At 35.6% G+C, this 26,947-nt stretch overlaps 1 protein-coding gene across 5 annotated transcripts in view; it reads left to right on the forward strand.

The window, feature by feature from the left end:
- The window catches only part of LOC127832266 (striatin-interacting protein 1 homolog), a 42,923-nt gene continuing 15,976 nt past the window's right edge, over positions 1-26,947 (forward strand). Inside the window, exons 1-11 of one of the 5 annotated variants that reach the window (XM_052357641.1) lie at positions 1-117; positions 7,986-8,055; positions 13,989-14,063; positions 15,131-15,262; positions 15,534-15,654; positions 16,679-16,747; positions 19,393-19,499; positions 20,468-20,595; positions 21,374-21,568; positions 22,469-22,492; positions 25,957-26,168. In XM_052357641.1, coding sequence (XP_052213601.1) covers positions 34-117; positions 7,986-8,055; positions 13,989-14,063; positions 15,131-15,262; positions 15,534-15,654; positions 16,679-16,747; positions 19,393-19,499; positions 20,468-20,595; positions 21,374-21,568; positions 22,469-22,492; positions 25,957-26,168 — 1,217 coding nt within the window. In that variant the 5' untranslated portion in view covers positions 1-33. Of the gene's footprint in view, positions 118-7,985; positions 8,056-13,988; positions 14,064-15,130; positions 15,263-15,533; positions 15,655-15,861; positions 15,882-16,678; positions 16,748-19,392; positions 19,500-20,467; positions 20,596-21,373; positions 21,569-22,468; positions 22,493-25,956; positions 26,169-26,947 lie in introns of those variants that run through there. The other 4 variants (XM_052357642.1, XM_052357643.1, XM_052357644.1 and 1 more) reach the window with 4 other exon arrangements.

The raw sequence follows: 26,947 nt of genomic DNA on the forward strand, positions 1-26,947 counted from the left end.
GGTTTTCACGATACACTTATTTTGATTCCAAAAATGGCTATCAATGTTGAACGAAAAGAAGGATTGCCAAAGTTACGTGAAATTTTGCGGCGCCAACGAGATGACATTGATACATCTGTACGGGCATTTATATATTTTGTTCGATTTACTTGATATTGACATAAAATGGAATGCAGTTTTCAATACCCGACACTGTCACTTTTAAAGGGGCCTTTTCTCAGTTTTCACAGATTTTGGAAAATCAAATGTATTGTAGTTTGTCATAAAATGCTCAACTTAAAGAGTTTAAAAAATCTAAAAATGGAATCAACTTTTGTAGGAACAACTTACAGTCTGCGTTTAAACATTTAGAAATGGGTTGGGTCCATTTAAATTAATTGGTAAAAATTCTTGTTTTGATTTCAATATTATATTTACAAATGTTCAACTTATAGAGCTCACAGGCTCTCGGCATTAGCTACTACCCCCATGACAAAAACAGTTTGTCGAAAAAATTATTTTTTACTTATACATTATCATATATATACAGCGATTTTCCTTGTCCAATTGGGAAAAGTACCCGTACCGGTCCAATTGGGAAAAATTGAGTCGTGAAAACCTCAAAATTGGGAAAAATCCAGTCATTAAATCCTTAAATTGGGAAAATCTCGTCGTGAAGTTTGGGTCTTATTGAATACATCATACAATTCAAACTTAATTGAACATACCCATTAAAATAATCATCTGCAGGCATGCCTTAATGACCATTACTTAAAGTAATAAAGTTGATATAAATAACAAAATATTATATAGAAGACACAAAATCAATAACTAGTTGTTTTAATCTCTTATAAAGCAATGTCTCTCGCTTTCATTTTTTTGAAAATTTCAACAATCTTTGATGTTTGATCATCACTCAGTTGCTGGCATCCCTCTCTGCACAGCATCATTAGAGCTGTCAATGTGTCCTGTGATAGACGGTTCCGATTGGTCGTGCAAAGATTGTTCATTAGATTGAACAACCTTTCCACAGAGGCAGTGCTGGAGGGCATTTCAAACTACGATAAGGTTTCAAACCGACGTCAAACAGTACGCTGGCTGCCTGACAAAAGATCCGCAAACAGTAACGACTCTATTGATTGAACGCGCTGACTAATAAAACCCGATATTAATCGAGCGCGTGGTTACACACAACTATACGATTTTCTTTGTTCGCTCGCCGAAAGTTGGGTTTTGTTACGAAACTTTCGATCGTTTTGAGAAAAAATTCAGACGCTGATTGGGATTTTTTCAGATGCCGATTGGGAATTTGGGAATTTTCGCTCGATTGGGAAAATACCGCTTACCGGTACTTTACAAAGAAGGAGGAAAATCGCTGATATAGGATCTGGCACGAGTTGTCATATCATACCATATTTTATAAAACGAGTTCAGGAATTTTGTTAGTAAGCGAGCCTTTGGCTAGCTTACAAACAAATTTCCTGGACTAGTTTAATACATATGTTATGATATGACAACAAGTGTCAGATCTTTTTTATCACATGCTTTTAAATGAGCGAATTAATTAATATTTACGCAAACATTATGATAAATCCCAAATGGTGTTAACAGTTCTTGACATCATATGACGTTGCAACGTCATTTCAGCAAAATAAGAAAATGTTATTGGTCAATAAACAAAAACTAAGCCAATGAAAATGCTTAAAAAGTATATAACACATGTGTAAGATGAAAATATATGTAATGGTTATATTTCATGGGAAACAGGGTATGGCATGTGATAAAACAAGGTATGTGACTTAGACACTTGAATTGCTGATTTCGGCATACCAGCCAATTTCCGAAGCTCACTACTCCATCAATTTTCAACCGATTTGCACAATTCTGGTATCAAACAACGCAGAAGACTTCATACTTAATTAATAAATCAATGCATCAGGGCCCTCAATCCATTTTAGGGGAAGCAGGTCGCTACCCACATGAGGGGGAAATTTTGCGGCGTTTGGCTTTTGGGGGGATTTTTTTAATTACTCTCTTGTTTTTACATTTGTACACTTGCACAATATTCATTTCTTTTTTCATAATTTAGTATGTTTGACAAGATTAAATTGAAATAGAATTGAGATATAAAAATCATGAGTCACATCTTATTTTTTTTTAATTATGCCCCCCTTCGAAGAAGAGGGGGTATATTGCTTTGCTCATGTCGGTCGGTATGTCGGTCCGTCCACCAGGTGGTTGTCGTATGATAACTCAAGAACGCATATGCCTAGGATCATGAAACTTCATAGGTAGATTGATCATGACTCGCAGATGACCCCTATAGATTTTGAGGTCACTAGGTCAAAGGTCAAGGTCACGGTGACCCGAAATAGTAAATTGGTTTCCGGATGATAACTCAAGAACGCATACGCCTAGGATCATGAAACTTCATGGGTAGATTGATCATGACTTGCAGATGACCCCTATTGATTTTGAGGTCACTAGGTCAAAGGTCAAGGTCACGGTGACCCGAAATAGTAAAATGGTTTCCGGATGATAACTCAAGAATGCATACGCCTAGGATCATGAAACTTCATGTGTAGATTGATCATGACTTGCAGATGACCCCTATTGATTTTGAGGTCACTAGGTCAAAGGTCAAGGTCACTGTGACCCGAAATAGTAAAATGGTTTCCGGATGATAACTCAAGAATGCATACGCCTAGGATCATGAAACTTCATGGGTAGATTGATCATGACTCGCAGATGACCCCTATTGATTTTGAGGTCACTAGGTCAAAGGTCAAGGTCACGGTGACCCGAAATAGTAAAATGGTTTCCGGATGATAACTCAAGAACGCATACGCCTAGGATCATGAAACTTCATGGGTAGATTGATCAAGACTCGCAGATGACCCCTATTGATTTTGAGGTCACAAGGTCAAAGGTCAAGGTCACGGTGACCCGAAATAGTAAAATGATTTTCGGATGATAACTCAAGAACGCTTTTGCCTAGGATCATGACACTTCATAGGTACATTGATCGTGACTCGCAGATGACCCCTATTGATTTTCAGGTCACTAGTTTATTCTGTTTTCACACTGTCCAGTAAAGAGACTTACAAATTGAATTTTTGACACATGTTCATTCATAATGATGTATAAGCCTTTGTTTCTGTGCCAGTAAATACTATGTTTATGGAAATGACGTGAGAATTCAACATTTAAAAAACCAGTGTAATATGATATGTAATATTATATGGCAACAGGACAGTTGTGATTTGCTGGGTCAATTCTATTTAGCTTGACCATCCAAGCGGTTGATAGCTTTGACAAACTGGTGGTCTGAAACATTGAGAAAATGTCACGATTCACTGACAATAAATCAAACATGTAATTCTTGCCACACAACTTGCATTTAATTTTGTCAATTCAAATTATACATAAAAATATAATTAATTTTTAATCTGCTTGTTAATTGAAAAACAGCAACACAGTTTGTATGTATAAAACAATGTTAATACATAAATAGGATCAAGCATATTAAAATATCAACTTAGATTTAGTTTCCTTTACTGTACAGGATTTGTAAAGTTAGGTTAATATTTGTGTATTGAACAAAAATAACAACAGTGTAAAGAAAAGTTAATTTGGGGATGTTCTATCCAAACCCTGAGAGTTCAGATTTCCTCAAATGCCAAGTAAAGATTGTAAATTTCAACCCATTGCTCTGGTTAGTTTTCAGAGGCACATATAATTAACTTTTGAGCTTAGTGTCTCATTTGTACATGCATTACTGTATTAACTCCAAATCAACTAGTACAAGTGGTAGGCCAGTATTACATGGACTGGTGTTCACTGTTTACACAGTTTCACAACCCCATCTGATACTGGTCAGTATCTTGGCAAGTGGCCAAAGTTGGGAGTGGAATTAATGGTCTATTAATTTGTGAAAGGCATTGGTTGAATAGTTGAAAAACTGATTCTCGCAACAGATTGGAGTTAAATGGATTTATATGTTAGTACGTGTTAATTTTGTTTTATTTTCATTGTATTTGATTGTATGCGTTGTGAGATTACATGTACAATGCGAATAACTGTCCAACCAAATAATGTACATGTGTAATGTATTTTCGTGGTAATCAGATCGATTCTTGGAAATGTTGTTGCAATTGGTTTTTTAATGACTGCTTTATGGTAAACTTATGCAAACATGCACAGGGCCCTCAATCTATCAAATCTGCAGCCGAATTTCGGCTGCAGTCCTCCACCTGAAAAGTGTACTTTTTTCCCCTTTTTGGGGGAAAAATTTCCCCTGAAACAAGGGCTGTTTGTAAAACATGCATGCCCCCCCTATATGGGCATTACAGTCATACGCATTGTACTTATACATTTCAAACAAACAAATACAATCAAAATTAAACAAATGTATTACTTACTAACATATATACAGTACAGCCAACGCGGAACAAACATAATCCGCGGCTACGCCACGGCCAGAAATTTAGTACACAGCGGCCTTGTTAAGTGTTCATGCGGTGTATCGCCGAGGCACTTGGCATCAATCTGCGCAACGACGCTGAGTCTGTTTTAACCTCGCATACTTCGCGGAGTAAATCCGCCGCATACGTACGCGGGGGATTGAGTGAAAAGATATACACCTACATCATCAGGCTACATGTACATTTGTGTAGCATAGAAACCTAGATTTACGCTACTTTCATATTTATTATTTTCACGTTTTAATAAGCGATATGGCACGTCATGCACTTTAACAAACTATCGTTGAATAAATTACGCACAATGTTAATGTTTCGTTCGATTCTGAAATGAGCTTTATTCAATTTGTAACCCGAAACACGCTTCCGAATTTTAATGCTAATGCGACATTAACAATTAATTTAATTAATTTAATGTGCGCGGATTTAAAATAGATCAACTAGTTAATAAAAAAGCATTCTGTTGTTTTGTTTTTAGTGATTGCATTCTCGTTTCTAAAGAAATTGCTGTCATCCGGATAAAAATAATTATTATTTAAAAAAAATCAAATTTATTAAGAGAAAATACGATTATCAGGGGGGCATGTATTAATAAAATTCCAATAATCATTTGCCATTGTCAATTTTAGAATCGGCTAAAGTACTTTAAGTTACTTTGTGTGCGTTTATTGCGCTGTATGATTACTGTCTTTATATTAAACGATCAACAAACATATTTGTTTAGGGTCTAATTTTTACAACAACATGTATTAGCATATAAGCATAGTTAATGTGTCTGGCCAAGTTAGTTTGTTTCCCACCCCGTAGTGTATGTATTTCACACATAAATGTCACGTAATTATGAATATGTTTTGGCACCTACGAGTGGTCAAGACTCCAGCAGTTGGTGAATTTATAATTGCCTGTTGTTTTTGCTGTTATATTTTAGCTGAGACAATTAGCAGTTTGAAGCCACATCAATAACCAACTCTTAATTGTTGTTTTGTTAATTATCAGCTTATTATAACTATTGTTTGACTATGCGTATATAAAGTAGTTTCATTTTGTTTATATTGTTCAGTTGATATCGCTAATCATTACCCGATAATCCCGTATATTCCAGTTTTTAAGCAAATTCCGGTAAATATTTACGATAAAAGCGCTCAAGACACACACATTCGCAATTTTTCTTAAGTATCAAATACATTTTGGCATTTGTTACTATTTAAAATGTGATGAAATAACGTCCAATCGGGACGTTTTGTTTCCACTGAACACGTATAAATCGCCTGACGTGATGTACATGTTTTTATACAACACAAAATACACCCAAACTTTCCATGCGACGTTGTACATGTCTGCATTATTTTCGCGCGCTTTTTATGGAGACAAAGGATATTTTAACACTGTTTATTTGACACTAGAGTTTGTTAATGTCGCATTAGCATTAAAATTCGGAAGCGTGTTTCGGGTTACAAATTTAATAAAGCTCATTTCAGAATCCAACGAAACATTAACATTGTGCGTAATTCATTCAACGATAGTTTGTTTAAGTGCATGACGTGCCATATCGCTTATTAAAACGTGAAAATAATAAATATGAAAGTAGCGTAAATCTAGGTTTCTATGCTACACAAATGTACATGTAGCCTGATGATGTAGGTGTATATCTTTTCACTCAATCCCCCGCGTACGTATGCGGCGGATTTACTCCGCGAAGTATGCGAGGTTAAAACAGACTCAGCGTCGTTGCGCAGATTGATGCCAAGTGCCTCGGCGATACACCGCATGAACACTTAACAAGGCCGCTGTGTACTAAATTTCTGGCCGTGGCGTAGCCGCGGATTATGTTTGTTCCGCGTTGGCTGTACTGTATATATGTTAGTAAGTAATACATTTGTTTAATTTTGATTGTATTTGTTTGTTTGAAATGTATAAGTACAATGCGTATGACTGTCCAACCGAAGTGTGTACGTTTGTAATGTATTTTCGTGGTAATCAGATCGATTTTAGGATATGTTGTTGCAAGTTTGTTTTTTGATGACCGCTTTACAGTAGACTTATGCGAACATGCATCGATTTATTCATTTAGTATGAAGTCTTCTGCGTGTTTGTTGCAGAATTGTGCAAATCGGTTGAAAATTGGTGGAGTAGTGAGCTTCGGAAATTGGCTGGTATGCGGAAATCAGCAATTCAAGTGTCTAAGTCACATACCTTGTTATATATATATAAGTAAAAAAAATAAAAATTTTCGACAAACTTTTTTGTCATGGGGTTAGTAGCTAATGCTGAGTGCCTGTGAGAGAGCTTACATGATGGAAGATGAACTTATGTGATGGGAGATGAACTAATGTGATGGGAGATGAACTAAGCATACTAATTTTGATTCACAAGAACTTACATCTGATTAACAGGCAGTTAAAAGTGATAAACATTTTGTAGTAAAGGATGGAAATGAAAGCTTTTGGCCTCATAAATGAAATGTATTTGTATCTAGTGATTTTTTGCTTCTTTATAAAGTACCCATATAAGGTACTTTCCCAATTGAGGAAAATCCTAAATATTCCCAATTGCCATCTGAAAAATTCCCCAAAAAATGGAAAATGTCATAAATTTTCATTCCAAAGCAGGCTTCCTGAAAAGACTGGACAGACTGTCTTATCAGGCAAAATTCTTTACTGTCCGGCGAAGTTTCTAATATCGCCGGTCCCTGTGACAGGCCAAAAAAATATAACTAAATACAGAAAAGTCTAATACTTAACAAAAGGGGAAAAAAATATACGTTTCAGGTGGGGGACTGCCGCCGAAATTCGGCCGCAGATTTGATAGATTGAGGGCCCTGTGGTCTGACATATTACCATCTATCCAATTACAAAGGTTGTAACAAAAATCTACACAATGTACACATAAAAAAAAATGTTGTTGCTAAAGTTCTTCAATGGCACTAGACCAGGCCAGAAAAGAAAGCTAAGCTATGAGGAAAAAAACAAAAATCGAAAGAAACGGAACCTGACAAGAATTTAAAGCAGTTGTCCATCATACACTGTAATCACTAGAACACGCAAGTGTTTTGTTTTACTTTATCGAGTGTACTTATACACAGGCTGCATATTGCAATAAATTTGAGTTAAACTTTACATAATTCTTCAGTTATAAACTCAAGCTGTTCTGTCTGGTAAATTTTAGTCCGGACAGGCTAACTCTCCATCAGCCTGTTCTGTTGACAGGCACTTTTTGGCACTTTTCAGGAAGCCTGCCAAAAGTGCATTTACTGCAAGTGAACAAATAAAATGAGAACTTAAACTGAACATTTCAAGCCAAAATGCATGTAAATAAAAATCTGAATTGGTTTGTGCAATTTTTACCAAGCAATTTAAAAGATCCATAATTCCCAATCTAAAGATTTCACGAGGCAAATTTTTCCAATTTCAGGGTTATCTGTGCACATTTTTCCTTACCTTACAGGTACATTTTATACCAATTGGGCAAACAAAGTCGCTGGTAACATTCTGTTGATTACATGTAATAAGAGCATCACTGTTTCAGAGTAGTGGAGATGAGAGCGACATAGACTTTCAATATGAAGATGCTGACAACCAACAGTCTGAAATAGCAGGTAACTGTTGAAGATTTATATACTTCTAATAGGATCAGCGCCCTCACACTACTTTGGGGGAAGGGGTCCGCAGCCCTTAGGAGGGGGATTTTCGCAGCGTTTCCCTTTTGGGGGGATTTTTTTACTTACTCTCTCATTATTACATTTGTACATGTTTGCACTATATTCATTGCATTTTTCATAATTTAGTATGTTTGCAAAGATTAAATTGAAATAGAATTGAGATATAATAATGATGAGACACATCTTTCTATAAAAAAAAAAAAAAAAATCCCCCAAAAAGGGGACAAAAGTATACTTTTCAGGTGGGGGACTGCCGCCGAATTTCGGCTGCAGATTTAATAGATTGAGGGCCCTTAGGATAATGCTCCGAGTCCTAACCTACATTCTAAAAATACGGATAAGCATTTAAAATGTAAAGACTTCTCAAATGATGATACTGATAACCAACAGCATGACATAGCAGGTAACCATTCAAGATTGATACACTTTTGATATTATAAAACTGAACTGTCTGAAAAGCAACTAGCCATTACAGTTTTTAGACTTTCAAAATGCTAATTCTGTATAACAACAGTTAGAAAATAATAGAAACAGCAGGAACTGTTCAAGATATTTAGACTTTCAATACGATTTTTTACTTTTCAAGAAACCTGTTTTATTTAAAAAAAAATGAGAATATTTATTTTAATAGACCATTTTCACAATACTGCCGCTGTTGCTATTTTTATATATAACTTGACGCATCGAATTTCAGAACAAGGCTGAACGTGTATAGATCTTTGGCGGAGACTATTGATGATTATAAATTAGTTGATTTTTATTAAACACATTCGTGATTTTCATGAGCACTGACACTGCTTACAATTACGGCAAACATATACATACATGCATGTGTTTTTTTGTCAAAAAATTGATGAGGGGTTATAAAATGAACATTCTTACACCTTAGTCATTTTTAGCTCATCTATTTTTTGAAATAAAATTATGAGCTATTGTCATCACCTTGGCGTCGGCTTTGGCGTTGGCGTCGGCGTCCGGTTAAGTCCACTTTTCTCAGAAAGTACAATGCTGTTGCATTCAAACTTGGTACACTTACTTACTATCATGAGGGGACTGGGCAGGCAAAGTAAGATAACTCTGGCGTGCATTTTGACAGAATTATGTGCCCTTTTTATACTTAGAAAATTTAAAATTTTGGTTAAGTTTTGCGTTTAGGTCCACTTTTCTCAGAAAGTATCAATGCTATTGCATTCAAACTTGGTACACTTACTTACTATCATGAGGGGACTGGGCAGGCAAAGTTAAATAACTCTGGCGTGCATTTTGACAGAATTATGTGCCCTTTTTACTCTTAGAAAATTGAAAATTTTGGTTAAGTTTTGTGTTTAGGTCCATTTTATTCCTTAAGTATCAAAGCTATTGCTTTCATACTTGCAACACTAACTAACTATCATAAGGGGACTGTGCAGGCAAAGTAATGTAACTCTGACTGGCATTTTGACAGAATTATGTGCCCTTTTTATACTTAGAAAATTGAAAATTTGGTTAAGTTTTGTGTTTAGGTCCACCTTATTCCTACAGTATCAAAGCTATTGCTTTCATACTTGCAACACTTATTAACTATCATAAGGGGACCGCTCAGGCAAAGTTATGTAACTCTGACTGGCATTTGGACGGAATTATGGGCCCTTTATACTTAGAAAATTGAAAATTTGGTTAAGATTTGTGTTTTGTTCCACTTTACCCCTAAAGTATCATAGATATTGCTTTCATACTTGGAACACTCACAAACTATCATAAGGGTACAGTAAAAGGACAAGTTTCATAACTCTGGTTGTCATTGTTACGGAATTATGGCCCTTTTTTGACTTAGTAACTTTGAATATATGGTTAAATTTTGTGTTTCGATCCACTTAACTTCTTAAGTATCAGGGCTATTGCTTTCAAACTTCAAATACTTTCATGCTATCATGAGGTTACTGTACCTGGCAAGTTGAATTTTACCTTGACCTTTGAATGACCTTGACTCCAAGGTCAAATTATTAAATTTTGCTAAAATTGCCATAACTTCTTTATTTATGATTAGATTTGATTGATACTTTGACAAAACTTAATACTCTTACCTGACATACCACAATAGACTCCACCCAAACCATCCCCCGTGCCCTCCCCCCCCCCCCCCCCCCCCGTAATTTTTTTTTTTTTTTTAAGATCATCTCACAAATGACCACCACACCCTCACACTATACCCCCCCCCCCCCCTCCCCCCCCCCCCCAAATTTTTATATTTTTTTATTTTTTTAACCCTCACACTATACCCCACCCACCCCCCTCCCAATTTTTTTTTTAAACGGTTATGTTTTGAAATACCGTCCAACCATCGCACTCAAAAAATCCCCCCCCCCCCCCCCCCATCCCCCCACCCACACCCCCCCCCCAATCGATTTTTTTTTTTTTTTTTTCGCTTTTTTGGAAGATTATGTAATAAATGTCCACAACCCCACACTATACACCCCTCTTCACTTCACCCCTCCCCCCTTTGTGATTGAAAATGAGAGTCCCTTCACCTTTAAAAAGAAAATAGATGAGCGGTCTGCACCCGCAAGGCGGTGCTCTTGTTTATATTTAGTACCACTTGTGTATACAATGTACGTGTATATACATGTTTTTTAATCTTTATAAAAATTCAAGATACCCATGATCATCAGAGCAAATGTGGTCTGAAGAATAAACATTGATAATTGCACAAAACAAAGATATACATTAGTCGTATACTACAAAACTTTTATGTACATTGTAACTTAAATTCTCAAAGATATGTTTGTCGCTATCTTTGACACTATTTAAGTGTTATGTCATTTTTCTTTTAACTTGAATTATTGTTCTTTTACATTGAAAGTCAATATTGAAAGAATTCTTATATACAGGTGAAAACAACGAACATTGAGAAAACTGAACTGTCTATGCACGCACATTGATTTCTCTTTTAACGTGAGTTTCAGTAGTGTTTTATCCAGGCCGTTTTAGCGTGGCGCGGCGCCACGCCGCTTTTTTGAAGCGCCTCGCTGCCCCTTTCAAAGCAAATCAGCGCCACGCTGCCCTTTTCAAAGGCTCTGCCCTGTTTTCCGCCGTGCGCGACCTTATTGATAACATCTTAATTGCCTCTTAACCAAGCTTCTAAGCCGACTATTATCAGCGAAGATTCGCGCGGTTGTGAATTCGTCATGCGTGAATAACCCATGTGTCAATATCAATCGATAATTTCAGTGGCTTTGTAACACTAATCGGTCCGGATACAATCGTGCACAGTTACTTTGGAGACTTGATGAAAACCTCGATGTTATTCACGTGGAAATTGTGCATTTCATGCATAATTCAATTATATCAATACATTTATTTTTACGCGTAATTAAATTTAAAAAAAACACCAGTTGTATCTGTAAAATATTGATTTGATTTCAATTTAATGCAAAACAGTTTTAAGTGAATACAAATTAATTTACAGGGCTTGCACTAAGCGGCGTAGGGCCGTATATTACGCCCGATAATTGTTTCCATACGCCGATTACAAAACCCCATGACGTCCACTGTACTTCCTGAAAATTGGCCATACGCCGAAAATAGCAACCCGTGACATATTAAAGCTGTCGATTAAAATAACGCTCCGCCTCCTATCCAATACAATTGGCGCAGGCTCACAGTAGATGTGTGTTGATGAATTGTAGCAGACGACAATCTTAACAAGTTTGCTGTTCACAGTTAGGCAGACCGCGCTTAATTGGAGCACGTGCTTGTTTATTGTCACGATGTTTTGATTACAATAACGTGTGAATGTCGGCAAAGAAGTTGATACCCCGTCTTGGACCCTGTTTGGCAAAAAGTTGTTAATTGTTGTAACAGTAGTAGGCCTGCACCATTGGTTCAATTAAGAACATTATGACCCGTTTGTAACTTGTCAAAATATGTTAATTGGCAAACACAGATATGAATTTTACAAAAATATTGAACTTGTACCACTTATCATTCGTGTTTAGAATGTCGCAACGTACCCTTTCCGATTTTGGCATTCCACTTTCGACGAAACGTAAATTAGAAATTGATGCAAATTGCTTTGTAAGCAAAACAAGTTTATATCGGAGACCAAACAAACAAATGAAAACAATGTCATTACGCAGAACTTTCTGACTATTCAACAAAGTATTAGTGTTTGTGAATCTCCATTTAAGATGCATATAAAGGACTTGTTTGTGCAATGTGTGTAACGTTTTATATATAAATAATTGTTTAAGAGGGTAACTCATTTAACAGTATTCTAAGACTTCTTTGAAAAGCTATAGTTTGTATAAGATATATATCCTATGGTGTTTAATCTTGTTTTTTGTTACTACATGAAAATATAAAACACATAATAAAATATACATTCTGGATTTTGTTGGTTTAATTATTCAACACAAATCTCAAAACTATACATACAATGTTTGTGTGTAACAAAGCTTGTTATTAAGTCACTATACAGATATATTTGTGCCCTTTTTATGGATGTCGCGCGCTAAAGTGCCCTTTTTTGAAATTTTGCACCACGCCTCTTTTCCTTCCTGTATAAAACACTTGTTTCAGTGATACATATATGTCACTTTATGTCATAAATCTATTTTGCCTGTATTTTTTCGGAAACATTATTTAACCCCTTAATTTTGTGATCAACGAAAATGCTTGTTTTAAGTTTATTCTTCCATACACTAACGAACACTCTTTGTAAGACTATGTAATAACGGATATTTATTTTAGCGGCACCCGCATAATAGGTTTCGTGTTTAAAATGAAATTTAAAAAATATTCAAATGTATAGATTTGTATTAAGCATTAATATTTAACCAGGTTTTCCGAAGGAAAAAACTGGTTATTAGATTGGCGAATGCGGGCGGGCTGGCTGGCTGGCTGGCGGGCTGGCTGGCGGGCGGGCGGAACAAGCTTGTCCGGGCCATAACTATGTCGTTCATTGTCAGATATATCATTTGGCACATTTGTTCACCATCATTGGACGGTGTGTCGCGCGAAATAATTACGTCGATATCTCCAAGGTCAAGGTCACACTTTGAGTTCAAAGGTCAAAAATGGCCATAAATGAGCTTTTCCTGGCCATAACTATGTCATTCATTGTGAGATTTTAAAATCATTTGGCACATTTGTTCACCATCATGGGACGGTGTGTTGCAAGAAAGAATCACATCAATATCTCCAATGTCAAGTACGCCACGACTAAAAATAGATTAAAAAAAAAAAAACTTACAAAGGGGGTTAATTTTGTTTGTTCATTTCAAAAGTTCAGTTTGAGTTTTCTCCCTTTATCAGATTTTTTTTTCACAATGAAAACCTGGTTTTGTGACAATTTTGTCCCTTGTTTAATTATGTATCCGAACATTCTTTCACAAGGACAATCGCTCCTACGCTAATTTTGACAATGTCATATTGTGTTTTCTTAATCGTTACATTGGCGAATGTTCAAAAGAGTAAAAGGTTGAAATCAGATGCGGCGTTGCGCTGTACTATTGGAAATGGTTCAGCCTCGTTCTGGAGTTTTGCGCTCTTATCAATTTTGGCCTATTGTGAAAAGGGTCTATTTTACTGTATTATGTATCACCTTTGTTATCTGTACGATATTACAGAAGTGCGATGTGCAAGTATTAGAATACCTCACACTTTATCTTTTAAATGTCAATATCATGTTACAATGTGGCCACATTTCTAGATTTTATCGAGTGATTTTTTGCAAGTTTATATAAGAAAAAGGAGATAATTATAGAAGAAAGAAGACACTTGTCCAATATGAAGAGCAGATTCTTTTTATGTTTGTCTGGACATATAATTAAGGTTCCCTTGAAGCAAAATACATCTAATAAATGATTGTAAATGCATTTCATACATTTCAGAGTTATATAGTTATACAGAAGAAGATGAATTTGCACAAAGTCAAGAGTGCTTTGAAGAAAATTTCAAATCAAAAGGTAGTGTTCTGTTGGGAAATAGTTTGTGTGACATGCTACAGACAATCCTAAATATTATATTTTTATTGCATCAATAGAGAGAATGTTATGTATCTTTACTCATGAAAAATGAGGGTAAACATTATTACATTTGTAGTATATTGACATAAATTTATGTTTGCAATAATGTTAAAATATGCTAGTATGAAATATTTCTTATCTACCGGTACATAATACATGTAGAATGATTAAGTAGCTTTTTGACAGCCTTCCCAGTAACATCTTTGTTTTTAGGCTTCCTCAAGCCAACTGTTGTGAAGAAATATTTGCTTCAGTGTGCACATTGGCTTAGACATATTTGTCGTGTTCTGAGAAAACTGGCCATAATGCTTGAGCGTAAAGTGTCATCCCAGATTAGCCTGTGCAGTCTGCACAGGCTAATCAGGGACGACACTTTCCGCTTTTATGACATTTTTCGTTTAAATGAAGTCTCTTCTTAGCAAAAATCCAATCTAGGCGGAAAGTGTCTTCCCTGATTAGCCTGTGCGGACTGCACAGGCTAATCTGGGACGACACTTTACACACATGCATTAAACCCAGTTTTTTCAGAACACGACACATTTTTGCAATTTCATCTTATTGGGGAATTTTCAACAGATGAATATTTAAAGTCAAATGCAGAGAAATGTAAAGTTCAATTTTTTATGTATCTGATATTAATTTCTACATTGTTGTTTGAGTGAAAACAAGCACACACTAATATAAATATTTATACACAGGGGTAACTGTGAATGGTTAAAAGGGATACCCCTGGACTTTAAGGCTATGAGGTACATGTAAGGTCTGAAAAAGACTTTATGATTTCCTGTGTGAAGGTTACTGTGTACAATACTGTTTAATGTACATCTAAGTATGAACACGACAATTGTTTTTTAATTAATTATGGTCCTTTTGTGTTATTCAGGTAGGCTTTCATTTATGCGTGAATGCAAAGACTGATTTTGGCTTAAATCAGGGCTTATACAAAGGTTTGAGGTTTTAGATTTGGTGAAGTCATGCTTATCATTTGTACGGAACTTTTATTTCAGGTTACACTGAGTGGAAGACCCTGTCAGAGACGGATCGGAGGAAGTATGTGGTGTATCTGCAGAATGAGCTAGAGGTGGCTGAGAGGGACAGACGAGTGCAGGCCCTCAGATCCCTCCTCTATCTGGCACAAGGTATGTGGGCATGTGCATTTGTTCATAATTAACATATCAGAGATGGAAGAGTATATTTATGAAATAATTTTTGTATAATTGTTATTTATCAGTCAATATCCATTGATTTATTGCAGTTATTATAAACTAAACCACAATGGTATCAGACTGAGTGTTTTAATAGCATTGCTTCAAATTTACAAGGTGTTTTGAGAGATTTGGACATACTTTTGATAAATATAACTGCCATTGAAGATCATATAATCCGCCTACATGTAATTGTTGATTTTAGGGGTTTTTGGTGAGTGCTCGAGCCCAGAGGATGTGCTGGAGACAAGTCGCTGTAACATCCACCTGCTCTATGAGCATGGCCTCTACTACTCCCTGGTGGAACTACTCTCCATGGAGGTCGAGTGAGTAACATCAACCTGCTCTATACATCCACCCGCTCTATACATCCACCTGCTCTATACATCTACCTGCTCTATACATCCACCTGCTCTATACATCTACCTGCTCTATACATCTACCTGCTCTATACATCCACCTGCTCTATACATCTACCTGCTCTATACATCCACCTGCTCTATGAGCATGGCCTCTACTACTCCCTAGTGGAACTACTCTCCATGGAGGTCGAGTGAGTAACATCAACCTGCTCTATACATCCACATGCTCTATACATCTACCTGCTCTATACATCCACCTGCTCTATAAATCCACCTGCTCTATACATCTACCTGCTCTATACATCCACCTGCTCTATACATCCACCTGCTCTATACATCCACCTGCTCCATACATCCACCTGCTATATACATCCATTTGCTTTTAAGAAACAAATGAGTCATTGATAAATAACAAAACTAGATGTTAACTTCCATAGAGCGTACACTCAAGAAAATCCTTGTGTTTTATAGAATTAAAAGCACTTTTTGTACTCTAGTGAAAAAACACACAAATATTCATTAAACCTGTACAATAGTGGAAAATCTCCAATGTTTTTTAAATCTCACAATGCTGATACGTATACAATGTACATGTTGTCACAGATCGATATACGGATGTCTTGTTAACCAAAAGTTTAAACGGATTTATATGATGTTCATAGAAAGATGTAAACCATGGAACTAACATTAAACAAATGGTATAGCAAGAAGTTAAGCTGCTATGCCATGCAATAGTTCAGGCACGCAAGTTTGCTGTTTACATTCTTTGTTGCACAAAAGGGTCATGACATGATACGGTGATTATATACCTGTGTATGATTGTATGCAATTGTAGTTGATGTATTAATTGCAAGTTATACATTTTACTTATAGCGTAAATCTTCAACAGAATACAATATGAAGATACTTTCCACTTGTAAGTAGCACAGCTTTGGCCCTGTAGATGATTTTCTGTATCTTGGTTAATGTATTCCTTCTTAATTGACAGAAATCAAGAACTTCTGGCAGCTGCCATGAGAAAGTCCAATGTGTGTATCAAAGATAGCGTCCATTTGAGGTAAAACTTACTCACAAATGTATGTCCATGTATGAAACTCTTAAGAACATATAGTGTCATTCTATATAGGTTTAAAAAAGGCTTTGAACAGTGTTCAAAATACATGTATCTCACCTCTGAATATTTTAATATTTATATAAAAATTATCTTACAAAATATTTTTTTTCTAACATCTGTGTATAAATAAATAAATTGCGAAACTATACAATTAAAAAAACTGGAAAACAAGCATACTCTCTGAATGCCAAAGATCAAAATGTCAATACCCACTCATCAATCCATTAATGAGACCTTTTCTAAGTGAAAAAAGAAGGTGAAAATGAAGACATGTTTGCAAACAATGATCACAAAATCCTTTATGTGCCTGACAACTTCACAACTTTATTCTTAAAGATTTGGTTCTTCTAATAAATCATTTTTCATTCCTGATTATATTATATAAATATTACATGTCTGACTTCGCCTCGGTTGACAGTATTTTTCCGAAAGTTGACAAATGTACTGTTGCCCTGTTAGACATGTAATATTTATTTTATTATACCGAAAAAACATGAACAATTTATATTAACCATGAATAATTTTAATATTCAGTAATAATTAATTTCAGAAATGAACAACCATTAATATTTTGATAACAATAATAAAAGTACACCTGTTAACACAGTCAATTTCTTCAATGATTTTGTTTGAGCAAGTTAATTCAGTGATAGTTTACAATGGAAATGCAAAACTGCGCATGCGCAAATTGGAAAGTATAATTTTTAGCGAGGCTGTTTTCGGAGAAAACCGAGCTATTGTCATAGCCAGCTCGTCCGTTGTCCGCCGTAGGCGTCATGCTTCCACCTGCAATTTTGAAACTTCATATGTAGATGCACCTTGATGAGCTCTACACGCCACACCCATTTTTGGGTCACTATTTCAAAGGTCAAGTCACTGTGACCTCTAAACCAAACTTTAACATAGGCTCTAAAATCATAGCGCTTTCACCTACAACTTTGAAACTTCATATGTAGTTGCACCTTGATGAGTTCTACACACCACACCCATTTTTGGGTCACTAGGTCAAAGATCAAGGTCACTGTGACCTCTCATATAAAACTTTAACAAAGACCTTAACATTGCCTATAAAATCAAAGTGCTTCCACCTACAACTTTGAAACTTTATATCTCTATCGAGATGAGTTCTACACGCCACACCCATTTTTGGGTCACTAGGTCAAAGGTGAAGGTCAATGTAACCTCTAATATCAAACTTTAACATGGGCTCTAAAATCAAAGTGCTTCCACCTACAACTTTGAAACTTCATATGCAGTTGAACCTTGATGAGTTCTACATTTCACAACCATTTTTGGGTCACTATGTCAAAGGTCAAGGTCACTGTGACCTCTAATATAAAACTTTAACAAAGACCTTAACATTGCCTATAAAATCAAAGTGCTTCCACCTACACCTTTGCAACTTCATATGTAGATGCACCTTGATGAGTTCTACACGCCACACCCATTTTGGGTCACTAGGTCAAAGGTCAAGGACACTGTGATCTCTAAAAAAAAAAATAATCTGATAAGCTTTCGCAGCCGAGCATGGCACCCGTTATGCGGTACTCTTGTTAACCAGGTTTTCCGAAGGAAAAGACTGGTTATTAGATTGGCGAATGTTGGCGGGCGTGCGGAACAAGCTTGTCCGGGCCATAACTTTGTCGTTCATTGTGAGATTTTAAAATCATTTGGCACATTTGTTCACCATTACTAGACGTGTGTTCTTGCGAAAGAATTACATCTATATCTCCAAGGTCAAGGTCACACTTAGAGTTCAAAGGTAAAAAATGGCCATAAATGAGCTTGTCCGGGCCATAACTATGTCATTCATTGTTAGATTTTAAAATAATTTGGCACATTTGTTCACCATCATTAGACGGTGTGTCGCGGGAAAGAATTACGTTGATATCTCCAAGGTCAAGGTCGCCACAACTAAAAATAGATTTATTTTGAAACAAGGGGGTAACTATGAACAATCAGTTCTGTGTGAGTCTTCTCCCTTTATCAGATTTTTTTTCAAATTGAAAACCTGGTTTTGTGACAGTTTTGTCCCCTGTTTACAATTCCGCGCGTGATTGCTTAGGTAGCGGGCAACATATTTTTTTGGACAGTAAATTTTTTCTTCTGGGTCTGACAGTATTTCTATGTCACGATGGCCTATGGGAGTTTAGCATTGTGAATAAAAGGGAGGTATAATAATACAAAATATATCAGCCAACATAATGCCAACTTGGAGTTCCAATGCGTAAAAAGTAAGTTACAAGTGTGTTTCCCCAAGTTGTTTTAAATACAAGCAACAAGAATGATTAATTGGCCAGTAAATAAAGATGAGGTAAAAAGTTTTGATTTTCTTGAATATTTTGACTTATATCATTATTATTTATTGCAATTGAAAGGAAAATTCATTTTTTACTGTTGTGCATTTATCATGGATATTTATTTTTGCGTTGTTGTGCAGTTTACAGATGATTATTATTTATTTAGACCGTTTAAAAAATGGGCCAGAGTTAATTGCCTATTGAAGAAAGATTCTCCAGAATATTGTAAGACTAGATGGTTACACGTGTATATAGATGGTTACATGTGTGTATTTCTGTTGGTGTCAGGATCATCCTCAGTGTCCTGTACACCATGGTGGAGGTGATGAGGTGTGACAGTGAACAGGAGTCAGAGGAACAGGGCAAGAACAGGGCACGCTTTGCAGAAGAACTACGTATGTATGATAATATGTATACTGGAGCCTTCTTCTGTGGAAACTTGGTTTAATACATGTGCTTAAATTGTTGATTCAGATTGCACTGGCTTATCAGTGACAACATTTTCCGCTTTCATCATGATAATTTTTGTTTGAACAAGGTCTCTCCTTAGAAAAATCCAGTTTAGGCCCAAAGTGTTGTCCCAGATTTGCCTTTGCGAACTGCACTTGCAGATCCGAGACGGCACTTGACGCACAAGCATAAAACCATCTATTCACTGAGCATTGCTCAATCAAGTTGTTTATTTTGTTGTGCTCAGGCTTAAGAAATTGCCTTCCAATGTATGGCCATATTACCTTCAAGGCCGATTTTGGAGTTTTAAATTTGTTTGTTGTAATAATTGCTGCTTTAAACATTGATTAACTCATTTAACCATGTTTGACCTTCTTTTGCTTTTCAACTGTAAACTGTTTGACCAGTACTTAGTTCATATTATTATGGCAGTGACTGACAATCGCCTTACTGATATCATAGGTAGGTGTAGAATGGTAGTAGACATGATTTCAGTAACAGTTCCTGCCCAAGTGATGTGACTGGTGTGAGAATCATGTACAAGATTTCTGTTAGAGTATATGTGCTGCATAGAAAGTGAACTATGTGATTTTTAGCCAGAATCATTTACAAATGCTTCAAAAGCATTTACATCGTTCTCTAATAGAAACTAATTGTTCTGTGCTCATACCATACATTGTTGGTGAGTGCTTTTACATGCATTTATTTGCTTAAGTATGAAACATTTGCCCCAGATTTTGCACAAATATGAATGTATGACAGTAAGCGAAAAAAGGGCTAATACAACTTAAATTGTGTATTTTTCTTAGTTACTGACATTAAATTCTCCACTAAAAAAAATTAAGTGACTAAAGTGAAAATAACTTAATTTAAGTAAAGGTAAAATATAAATAGTACAATTCCTGTATTCTAGTTGAGCAGACATCAGGCCAGGAGCTCCTCCCAGTGACCCTGTTTGCCATGGTTACCAAGTTCTGCAGTGGGTCAGGCCCACACTTCCCCATGAAGAAAACACTGATGCTGCTCTGGAAAACTGTGCTGGTACTCTATCATTGTATGATCTGCTCTGGAAAACTGTGCTGGTACTCTATCATTGTATGATCTGCTCTGGAAAACTGTGCTGGTACTCTATCATTGTATGATCTGCTCTGGAAAACTGTGCTGGTACTCTATCATTGTATGATCTGCTCTGGAAAACTGTGCTGGTACTCTATCATTGTATGATCCAGGGCCAACAGTTGATAGGAAATGCTTAATTGTCTACATAATATGTGCTGTACAGTTGTCATATGATAAATTTATCACATTGTTAAGCGAGATTTTCAAACCATAAACTTGCATGTTATAATGTATTGCTCGAAGACACACCTCAGTATCCAGCAGTTTTTCTTATATTTTTGCTTGGCTTGTACCTTAATTAATTTTAAAAGATATGGTAAAACATGACATCATTTTCATGTTGCTGATATCATTGCATGTGTTTGCCATCATATCACACACAATATAATCAGTAAAAGATTAAGCAGGCTAGTAAATAAAAACACTTGAAAGTTTTACTTGCCTTGACAAAAGAATATCCAAGAAGGTTGTATTACATATTAAAGTAAGCATATAATAAAAGTTTGTTAACATTGATTTAGATTGTTGGTACTTATGTAAAAATAAATATGTAACTAATTTAATTAAAGCATTCCTTAAATAATAAAAAAATGTATTATCATGTATCTCAAATCGACAGCAATTTGTTACTGATATGCCTTTCAAAGTAGTGTTTAGCTTTAAAATTTGTATTATATCATATGACAAACATGTCTTAAAGGTGTCTATGGGAGGTCTTGACAAGCTACAGGTGACAAAGAACCGTTACCGAGAGCAGCACAGGTTACCTCCCCTGCCCGAGGACCCTGCAGAGGTTTGCAGGAGAATGCGAGCCTCTTCTCCACCCGCCTCCGCCACAGATCTGATCGACCAACAGATGCCTCACAGGGGCCTGCGTAGTGGACCCAACAAACGGGTAGGAGTAGATATAGCTTGGAATTATCTTTGACACAAATCTTTTTTATTGAATTATAGCATGTATGTCAAGTTTTCATATCATGTGTGGTCTAAAATTAGCAGATACATAATACATTAAAAAACATAAGTATTAAAAAACATGTTCATAATAACTAATGTACCATTAAATTTAGAAGAACTTAAATAGTTTTGCCTCATTTGGTAGTGCAGTGTAATATAAATCAATGCAGTATATATACATCCTGTGATGTTTTTGATTTTTTGGCTCTATAGTTGATTTTTTGGATTAGAATCTCTCTGATAGTGAATTTATAATTAAGGGGTATTTTTTTTAATTAATGCCATAACAAATTTGTGATTCTATGCCAAAAAAACATACCATCATGAAACATCTGGTGGATTTTGTTGTTGTAGGTGTATGTGTGATCAATATTTTATTTGTTATGTTTTGTTTGATACTCATGATCATAATGAACAAAAGTAATATTGGTATCATCATATGATATTTTTGATTTGCATGATTTAATGTGTGTGTTCAGAATAAAAATCTACTAAAATTTTGGCACATGGTAATAACTAACAAGCGGTTAACATATTTGACATAATTTACCAGAGCAAAAGTTGAAGCTGCACAAAGTGGTTATCCAATGACACTGCTCTTCTATTCAAGTAGTATACACAGTTTCTTAAGAATTTCTGTTTGCAACAAAAAAATGTTGCACCATAGCCAGAAGTTTGTAATGACCAGTATAACATTATCAATAAACAATACCTCAAATCAGAAGATGCATGACTCTTATTCAAATAAGAAAAAAAAGTTATTTATATGCAAGTTGTAACATTTTTTATTTTTTGGCTGAATTGTTTATTCTTCTTATTTTGGTGTTTTCTGCTTTAGTTACTCTCCCTCAATAGTTTTAAGGTAACCTTTTCATTTTACCTACCGGTAACCAACGCCTGCTTTTTGTGTGTTTCATGCATGCCAGTGCTTGTTTTTTGTCTATTTGTAGATATTCCAGATTGTATGTTAAACAATTTTGAAGGTTTAAGGGTTATTTTATTTTTAAGTATGGTTTTGGTTCATGTAGTGTTTGTTTTGTTTGCTTTTGTTTAATAATCCAAATTTCTTCTCTGGATTGGTGTGCCTTAATTTTGAAATCATTTTAATGGAACCTGTTCATTTATTCTAAAAGTAACATAACAAATATTTCGGAAAATAAAAATCACCCATAACAAATCAGTGTTCTTTATAGCAATAGCAAACATTTCAACGTTAGATGTGGTATGGTAACATAGATTAAACGAGATATAAAATGCTTGTTTTTATGTTTTGTGGCACAATATATTCCATTTCAATTTCCTGCAACAATATCTTTTCATACAACACACATATACTATTATGGAACATGAACATGTGTTGAATACACTGTCCCACATATTACAAAAAAAGATCATTTTGTATCTTGTTAACTCCTTGTTACCAGACAACATCTTGCTTTGAAATTTTGGCTATTGCTATAAGGAACAATGATTTTTAGCTTGGCTGTTTTGGGAGAAACCCTGAGGTATTGTCATAGCCAGCTTGTCGTGTCCGCTGTCCGTGTCAAGGTTTGTTAAGGTTTTTAACATTGGTTCTAAAATCAAAGTGCTTCAACCTACAACTTTGAAACTTCATATGTAGATGCACCTTGATGAGTTTTACACGCCACACCCATTTTTGGGTCACTAGGTCAAAGGTCAAGGTCACTGTGACCTCTAAAAAAAAAAAAAAATTCTGACAAGCTTTCACAGCCGAGCGTGGCACCTGTTATGCGGTGCTCTTGTTTATGTGTTATGTTTATTTTTCGAAATATTGGACAAACTATTTGTTGATTTTGAGCGTTCGTGGGCTTTTAAATTTCCATTTGTTATGCCCCCTTTTCAAAGAGGATTGGGTATATTGTTTTGCTGGATGTCGGTTGACCAGTTTGTTTCTGATCATTACTTGTAAACTGATTGACCAATTGACTTGATACTTCCCCTGTGCATTGGCCTTTGCCAGAAGATGATTCCTATCGAAATTGGGGTCACTAGGTCAAGGTCAATGTCACACAAAGAGCATAAAAAGTTCTGATCAATAACTTGTGACCCAATTGACTTGATACTTCCCATGTGCATTGGCCTTTGCCAGAAGATGACTCCTATCGACATTGGGGTCACTAGGTCAAGGTCAATGTCACACAAAGAGCGAAAAAAGTTCTGATCAATAATTTGTGAGCCGATTGACTTGATACTTCCCATGTGCATTGGCCTTTGCAAGAAGATGACCCCTATTGAAATTGGGGTCACTAGGTCATGGTCAATGTCACACTAACAGTGAAAATTGTTTCTGATCAGTAACTTGTGAACAGAGGGACCCATTGGCTTCATACTGCCCACGTGAATTGAAATTGTACAGACCAGGACAGTAAATGGCCCCTATTGAAATTGGGGTCACTAGGTCAAATGTCAAGGTCACTGTCACACTTAGTGTGAAATCATCTGTGATCAATAACTAGTCAACTGATTCACCAATTTGCTTGATACTTCCCATGTGAATTGGCCTTAGACTGTAGATGATCCCTATTGAAATTGGGATCACTAGGTCAAAGGTCATTGTCACAATAAGTGTGAAAATTGTGTCCGGACTAACTCATCATCAAATTGACTGATTTGGCTTGATGCTTCATATGTGCAGTGGCCTTGGACAGTAAATGACTCTAATGGTCAGTTTTGTTGCAAAAGTCTTGTCTCTACGCCCTGTTTTTGGAGGGGGAGCTCTTGGTTGTTTTAGACACACACACACACAAATCCATTCCTTAACATACTAACAAGCATACTATTCCTGGCAAAGAAATACTGTAAATACAGTGTGAACTTTATAAAAAAATATTATCTTCTGAGAAAAAATGAATTTGTTTTTAAAAACATAATTATGCACAATGTGTGCTTGCCCATCCAAATATCATAGTGGTTTTGCGCACCTTTTTTTGAAGGGCTTACTAGATTTGAGCCCTGACTTGAGCAAAACAAAATTTTCAGGCAATGGCATAAAACATCCCAGAATCAAGTCTTCATGAGATTGTTGTTGTTGATTTCAGCAAAATTTAGGGGAACCCATATTTGGTACCAAACTATATAAATTGTTTAACAAAATACTGACTCAGATACTTTAAAAATGCTGATACATTATACCTATGCTTTGGTGGCTTTTTAACAAGTAGCTTTTTGTCTTCTTAAACAATGAAAATTTTTATACCATTTAAATCTCTTGAAAGTTCCTTTAGAAAGCAATAATAATTAATCCATGCTATTTCTTTATAAATGTGGATAAGATGAGTCAGGATGCTGTAGTTTTTGCAATTGAAACATGTTTTGACATTGTTCAAAAGTAGAAATATATCTGTATACAAAATGCATCGTACAAAATAAACGCAGCCGTGTGTATTATTTTGTATTTTTAAATAACTCAATAGCAAAGCAAATTTTCATGCACAGGGTCAAGAATGAAAATACTTCATAATGGAAAATATTTCATTAAAATCAACTACACATCTAATAAGAAAATAAAACAGAGCTGAGTCACAAACTTGTCTATTTAGTCTGAAATTTGAACAAAGTCATCCTTGGCTTATTCTTACATGTATCCAAACACTAACAAATTATTTTGGTAGTTTGCATATATCAAATATATTGGTTTGCCGATGTTTATTATTTAAAGTTAGTTACCCCTTCCATGTATAATTACATAACACCCAATAATTTTTAGAATGTTAAGTACGAAATGAAAAATAGTCTAAATAACAACAACTATATATCATGCTTACAAATGCAAATTGAAAATAAAATCTTTCATTAATGATGATATGGTTACAGGTGCATATCAATAGATTGTCAACAATAAGTTTACCAAATGCAATCATAGGCAATTAGTGTTATGGTACTGGGTGATGAGAAATAAAATATATTGGGTTTCATAAAACACTTGTGTTAATGAAAACTTATGTTGATATGCCCCTTTATATGAATGTATCTCAGAATATACATGTAATTAAGTACATGTATTCTTTATAGTTATATTGCATTTAATAATCTTTATTGTTTGTTTTCAGTGCTTGCATCAAATAACATGCTATGCTGTAAAATGACATTTGTGTAGCATTTTGTGCAAAATTTAATTCTCTTAACACTTATTTTATTGTAAATGCCAACCCTGTTAAGCAAGCCCTTATTTGTTTATGAATTGATGCCAAAATGTTTGATTTCACCAGGCTTACTAACACGGCTGCTTTGTTTCTTTTCTGCTGCTCACTCTCACCTTGACCCTTCATCTTGACCTTGATTGTCCTGGGCAACGCTTAATTCAAGAGTTTGGTTAAACAGACTAGCTTTGGGGAGAACCCCTTCGACAATGGGCCAGACAACGGTGATAATATGGATGAAATGATAATGATCGACATAGATTCTGGGGGATCGGAGGAAAAGATCACAGATAATTTTGAACTGCCCCCAACGCCTCCTCGTCCTTCGACCCCATCTGTTGCCCCGCAGAAGTCATTACCATGGAAACCAAAAGTCAGGTATTGCCTGTTTTGTTTTTTTGTTGGTAGTACATAATATGGATTTAATTATTGAGTGTTCAATCAAATTTTGTGATTAAAATGTGTGAAACAATTCAGATGGGAATTACTGGTACACTTTACAGAGATGGTCTAAAAATTATTGAATTGTTAAACTGTGTCAGAAATTGTCAAATGTTGGAACCGTTTATTTATTCCAATAGCTGTTCTTCCATTCTTATTGGTGAGTTTTCGTGGATCTAGTTTGCCTGTAAAGACCTTATTTGGATCTCAACTAATTACTATGTGTAAACAACTTTTTACTGCTTTATGCTTTTGTGTCATATGAATACTCTAATTCTGATAGAAGATTTGAGGTTATTGTTATTTGAATGACATTTGAAACAAAATGGATTTGGGTCAATTTTATTAGCGAGGCTGTTTTCGGAGAAAACCTGAGCTATTGTCATAGCCAGCTCGTCCGACGTCCGCCGTAGGTGTCGTGCTAAAAGCTTAACATTGGGTCTAAAATCAAAGTGCTTCCACCTACAACTTTGAAACTTCATATGTAGATGCACCTTGATGAGTTCTACACACCACACCCATATTTGGGTCATTATGTCAAAGGTCAAGGTCACTGTGACCTTTAATATCAAACTTTATCATAGTCTCTAAAATCTAAGTGCTTCCACCTACAACTTTGAAACTTCATATTTAGTTGCACCTTGATGAGTTCTGCATGCCACACCCATTTTTGGGTCACTAGGTCAAAGATTAAGGTCACTGTCACCTCTAATATA

This window comes from Dreissena polymorpha, chromosome 5, assembly GCF_020536995.1.
Source record: "Dreissena polymorpha isolate Duluth1 chromosome 5, UMN_Dpol_1.0, whole genome shotgun sequence".
Classification (NCBI taxonomy): Eukaryota; Metazoa; Mollusca; class Bivalvia; order Myida; family Dreissenidae; genus Dreissena; species Dreissena polymorpha.